This window comes from Mus pahari, chromosome 2 (assembly GCF_900095145.1).
Source record: "Mus pahari chromosome 2, PAHARI_EIJ_v1.1, whole genome shotgun sequence".
In the NCBI taxonomy this organism is placed as follows: domain Eukaryota; kingdom Metazoa; phylum Chordata; class Mammalia; order Rodentia; family Muridae; genus Mus; species Mus pahari.
This window is the reverse complement of record NC_034591.1, coordinates 110,609,885-110,615,884: the sequence shown is the minus strand read 5'-3', so window position 1 is coordinate 110,615,884 and position 6,000 is coordinate 110,609,885. Positions and strand designations below refer to the sequence as shown.

The 6,000-nt window shown below is 42.0% G+C and overlaps 1 protein-coding gene across 30 annotated transcripts in view; it reads left to right on the top strand.

Moving 5' to 3' along the window:
- Magi1 (membrane associated guanylate kinase, WW and PDZ domain containing 1) overlaps window positions 1-6,000 on the top strand; it is a 612,319-nt gene that overhangs the window by 584,302 nt on the left and 22,017 nt on the right. For all 30 annotated transcript variants that reach the window (XM_021190697.2, XM_021190696.2, XM_021190700.2 and 27 more), the window contains 2 exons: window positions 2,266-2,357; window positions 3,840-4,032. In XM_021190697.2, the coding sequence (XP_021046356.1) occupies window positions 2,266-2,357; window positions 3,840-4,032 (285 nt within the window). The remainder of the gene's footprint in view (window positions 1-2,265; window positions 2,358-3,839; window positions 4,033-6,000) is intronic.

Sequence of the window (6,000 nt, the reverse complement as noted above, 5' to 3'; positions counted from 1 at the left end):
GGTACTCAGTTGGTAAGAAGAATAAAATTGTTAATAGGCTAAAATTAAAGTACCAGAAGACTTTCTTTGTTGCATGTCTGTGTTGGTGTTTGTGTAAGGTAATATTATTTAGAGGATAGGGAGGAATGTAGGCTATATTCTTTTTTTTTTTTTTTTTTTTTTTTTTTTTTTTTTTTTTTATAAACTTGCCATTTTCTTGTTGATTTTTGAAAGGAAGAAAAAAAAATTTTTTTCCTGTGGACTAACTCAGGTGATTGACCTAAATCTGTTGGGTCTCCTCCTCCAAATACCATGATAGCTGACACCTCATTGACACATAAAGCAGGAATGAGCTACATTTTTTGTTGTTGTTTTGTTTTGTTTTTGTCCCTGTAGGATGGAGAAATGATAGTGTGTTACATGATGCTGAAGAAAAAAAAAAGATTCTGGGCTGAAGGCCTTTGCAGAGGTTCTTTAATTGCTCACAGAAAGCTCCAGCAGCCAAGTATACTGGCTGAAAATCACCAGTGGCCTTTTGGGATACTAGTTTCCTTCCCTGTATAACTCAAAAGACAGAATACCATCTGAGTTAGCTTGTTATTTCAGTGGAGCAATTAACAGCAAGCATCGTTTACTAAGCTACTCACACAGAAATGAATTGGGTATATATGTATGTTTGTGTGTGTGTGTGTGTGTGTATACATACACACACACACACACACATACAATTGTATGTATATATAATGTGTTCAAGGATATATCAGTCTCTAATTGTTTCAGTAGGAATCCCATGGTATAGCTGGGTTTACCTTCCTTGGCATTTTACAAGTTAACTCCAGCATTTATAGTAAAAAGAACTAGATACACACTCCTAGGTGGAGCCCCAGCTTGAAAGTAGCTCAAGCAGAGTATCCAACTGTGAGCTTAGATGTTTGTCTTGTCCCCCTTGGATTATTCATTTACTATACATCTTAGACTCTAGACAAAGCACTAAAAAGGAACAGTTCTCCCCAATGTGATATCTAAGCCACCATTTTCATCTTTCCTGTTCCATCCTACAAAACTGGAGAAGATGGGAATTAAAATCTCAGGCCTGGATACTCCTACAGCCCAAAATACAATTAATGAAACAAATAAGAAAGAATGTGCGGCAGTAATTTAATGCCCCTTCAGGATTCACTGCAACTAAATTATAATGTGTTCTCTTTAACTAAAAGTTGTATCACTTTATAGACTATAAAACACTTTGTATGTACATTAAATACTCACTAAGAATGACATCAAAATAACCACTTTTATTGTCTCAGTGAAGTGACAGTGCAGTTATATAGAATGAGTTCATGCACAACAAGCATTTTCTAGAATTTATTGAGAGCTTCATTTTAAAGCACTGAGTGTTAAACATAAAATAGCAAGTTGTTGAATAATGAGTTATTACATATAATGTTCAAATACCTTAGGCAAATTAAGGGAAAGTTGTAATTTAGTAATGAGGTGCAGTTAATTGCTCAGAAGATTCTGTCCTCACTCAACCCTAGGGACAAAGTCTGACAATTCTGGGGTAATAGGACTAAAATCATATTAAACTCTATTTACCAGTCCTAGAGTTGTTTTGTTTTGTAGTGGTGCCAGGGATCAAACCCAAGGCTTGGGGAAGGCTAGGCGAACAGTATACCTTCAAGCTGTGCATCCCATAGCCCTTTAAAGTAACTTTTTTTCCCTCACAAAATTGATCTCGTGTCAAATTACTGGTGTCACTGGTCTTGATTATGTTAGGAGAAAATAAAATAATTAAAAATTAATTAGAGATTCTCTTTAGCCCAAGCCATAATACTTATCCTCTCAGTAAAATAACAAATCATTTAAAGGAATATTCCAATTAATAGAGCCTATGTCTTCTCCAGAGAGACGCTCACTACAGGTGATTTTATTCATGGATACTTGCTTTGTAGTGCAACACATGGTGATTTAATTTACTTGATTCCTGTTGCAGCAATGCTGGGGAGAGAGGCCCTTTCTGACTCCTGGCTCAGCTGTCCATGATGGTATGAGCTAAAGTAGGAATTTATCATGCACTCCATAGTCCTTTGGAGAACTGCAGAGCTGACTGGCCCAGCTACTTACTTGTGCCCCTTGTTGTCACCCAGTCATGACCTTTTCTTTAGTTGTCTGTGATGCTTTTATCTGTGCATACACTGTCCATCCTGGTCCTGTTTGTACTCATCTCAGACATCTGATCCCTTTTATTAGTGAAATTGATCTTTCTCCCTTCTTCCTTCTCTGCAGTTCCAGATTACCAGGAACAGGACATCTTCCTCTGGAGAAAAGAAACTGGATTTGGATTTAGGATTCTGGGTGGAAATGAACCAGGGGAACCCGTGAGTCTTTTATCTGTTTCCTTCCCCAGTGCTATTTGCTAAGGCTTCAAAGGAAAGCAGCAGCAATGACAGATCACCAAGATAGGGATCCAGCTAGCTGTGGCCTTTGGCTCCTTCATCCTGGGTAGTATGGATCTCAGACTGGCTTTTTGTGGAGCTGCATGTGTTGTTGTTGTTGTTGTTGTTTGTCTTGAGGAAGAAGGAAAGTAATGTTCTGTACAGCTTTTGTGTGTGTTGGGGAATTTGAGCAGCTGTACACACACACACACACACACACACACACACAGACACACACACAGAAGGAAAACAAAGGGCAAACTGAGCATCCTAACAAAGCTCTGTGGCATGTGCAGTAGGGAGCGGGTGTGTGTACTTGAGTAGACAGTATAGGGAGGGGTCTGTGTAGTAAATGACTGGAGCATAGAGGGAACTTCCCTAGGCAGCAGTACTGGTTCAGGAAAATGGCACCCTGTCTTTAAAGAACAGAAAAAGGACCCTGAACAGTGATGTAGAAACACTGAGTCTCCTCCCTGGGCCTCAGTCTCTTAGAGTAAGTTTACTTTAACGTCACAACAGAAGAGAAGAAGCCTTGATCCCTTTGGAATAAAAGCTGTTATTCCTGGAGCAGTTACCGTGTGTGTGTGTGTGTGTGTGTGTGTGTGTGTGTGTGTGTGTGTGGCGTGCTCCCTAAAGACTTCTAACACTTGTTCTCTCCTTTATCCAGGATGTATCCCTGTTTTTCAAACCAGACAATAAAAGCCCCAGAAAGATTAGTTAGGTGGTCCAAAGTCACAGAGGTAGCATAAATGGAGGGGCTGACACAGCCCAAGTCCTTCATCCTTTTGTTCCTGTCCCTCCTAAACTCTAAATGTCATGTAAAGAAAATGATAGCATCCTTGTCTACTGAGAAGACAAAGCCACACACCAGTATTTAAACTCACATTTAGTAAGCAGTGAAACGTCAAGACATTGGATAAACATTTCTCTGCCTTCTGGTACTCAAAGATGGCCAGACTGCTTCATTTTTCCCTTGTTTTATACTGTTAAGTGAAATGCCCTACTGCTAAGCAGACAGTACTAGACCTTTAAGAGAAGAAGTATCGATATAATTAGTGGGGTGCAATGAAAGTGAGTTTCTTGAATCACCAGGAAATGAGCAAAAGCCTTCCATGTAAGGAAATAAAGTGATCGTTTTCCCAGAGTAGAAGAAAAATACATGATTGGCAGACCACAGATGCATCTCTTTCAGAGAGTTCTGTAACAAATAGTTACTCTTTCCACAAACTGCTACAGCGCCTGGCACAATGCCTTATACACAGTAGGTGCACAATGCCTTATACACAGTAGGTTCTCAATAATTGTTTGTGGCATGCATGTGGGTATGAGTAAACTGAATTTATTTTTAGAGATGCATGGGCTATCAGTCTTGATAGTAAACCCAACACAGGGCAGTGTTTCACCCGTCATCTGATTACTCAACAGATTTATATCGGTCACATCGTACCGCTGGGTGCTGCTGACACAGACGGCCGCCTGAGGTCTGGAGATGAATTAATCTGTGTGGATGGGACACCAGTAATTGGGAAATCACACCAGCTCGTGGTCCAGCTTATGCAACAAGCTGCCAAGCAAGGCCACGTCAATCTCACAGTGAGGCGGAAAGTGGTGTTTGCCGGTATGTTTCTCATTCATTCCTCCAGGCCGTGCTCTGTCTGCGTCTGCCTCCTCAAGCTTCTATTTTAGCAAATGTTTGCAAATGTGATCGAGCTCAGAATTTCCAGGTGGTTTGTTTCTCTCCAGCCCTGCTGCCATTCAGACGTCGTTTAATATGCTGTTTGCATACGCTCCAGAAAGACGTCCAGAAGAGTGTAGTTGACCATACATTCCCCTGCCTCTTGCCCCTCACCAACCAGAACTCAGCCTTCCTCTTCACTAGGTGATAATCCTCCCCTCAAGAGCTCATCAGGAGTGTGAGAAAAGGTCAGCTTGGGATGCCAAGAACAGAAGCCAGGTTTGGGCTGCGAAATGAGCTCGCCCTCACCCAGCACCTTGCTCTCGCTTTGCCCCTCAAGGCTTTTCTTTGTCCCTCACTGGAAAGCCAAGGAGCTGGCTGGTTCTAGGGCATCCCTGATTTCCCCTGCAATTTTTAAAATACCCTTTCAGGCTCAACTCACAAAGAACACTTCTCCAAATGCTCTCCGGTTTTACCACCCATTTCCCGCCATGCCTGTGCCTCGGAATGTATTTCCGTCTCTGTCTCTGCCACTTTGAGAAAGCTCTGACATATCTATTCTTTCCTGAAGCGTATGTCTTTCCTGTTCACCTTTGCATGAAGCCTCTACTCAAAGCCAGTACGACAGACCCCAGAAGAGGAAGATTAACCGTTGTGTCAGTTGATTTACTGAAGAAGTATGATGTGAAACCCTATGAGTTCTCTGTAGTCTTAATATCAGACAGAGTAACAGTTAAAACTACCAGATAAAATTAATTGGCCCTTAAAAAAATACTAAAGTAGCTTACTTTAAGTGATATATAAGTAATTACAGTATGATGTTATTAAATGCCAATATAAGAGTCTAATGGCAGCCATTGAAAATGGTCCCACTCCACCACAGATTGTGTCCTTAGAACTCATTCCAGGCCACCAAAGCTCTTATACCATGCAGCTGGTGGCAGTCAGCTAGTTTGGTTTGAGTTTTGAGGTGAATTGAAAACTATTTGATTTCCCTGGCTTAAATTAAAGTAGTAAGGCAATGTAAATTTCACTCGATTATTTCAGGCTTCTTTTGAAAGACTTAAGCGTTTGGGATTTTTAGCGTGTTGGTCCTTTACAGACATCATATTCAGTGAAAGTAGGTAAACAGGTAGCAAGCAGAGACGGGGAGAAGCGGAGAGTTGTTCTTCAATGGCGAGGGCTTCACTTGCAGAAGCTGAGGACATTCTGTGACAGCGCGACCATACACCTGAGTTACATGTGGCGACTATCAGATTGTAACATGTGTGCTTCCCATAATCAAGAACATCTATGAGAATAAAAGCTTTGTGGATAAAGATAGTCCCAGCCACAGCCTACATCAGCACACACTCCTTTTAGTCCCTGGTTCCACCTGGGGTGTGGACTAAGAACGTTAGCTGACGAGGCAGCAAGATGGAAAGGCTGACTGAAGTCGGAAGGAAGCCAGTGCCTCTAGCTCTGTGTTTGGAGTACATGTCTAAAGCTGGGAGCCGGGGAGAGCCGTTAAGTGTACCTACCATGGGTCCTCATGAATCTATCTGCGTGAGTCTTAAAGGTACAACCAGTCGCAGCCTCCTGCCCAGTGAAGAAGTTAACACTGAGCAAACATGACAGGAGGCGGAGGAGGGGAGATCTGCGAGTGAGTGAGCCTGTGGAGCTACAGTCCTTGCCTTCACTGGCAGAGCTCATGCAAGAGTCTTCTCAATTCCTCCCTACACAGGAGAAAGTCAGAACTGGATGTTGCTGTAGACTGAATGGCATTATGGGTATTGTCACTGTACTGTCTACCCTGTAAATACCATCTACCTCCTAAATACAGGACTATTTAGGAGTCCTCTTTGGGAGTCAGTGTGTATAGTCTGGCTTCCTAGAGCCTGACTGTTAACGTTAACACAGCAAGGCTGCCTG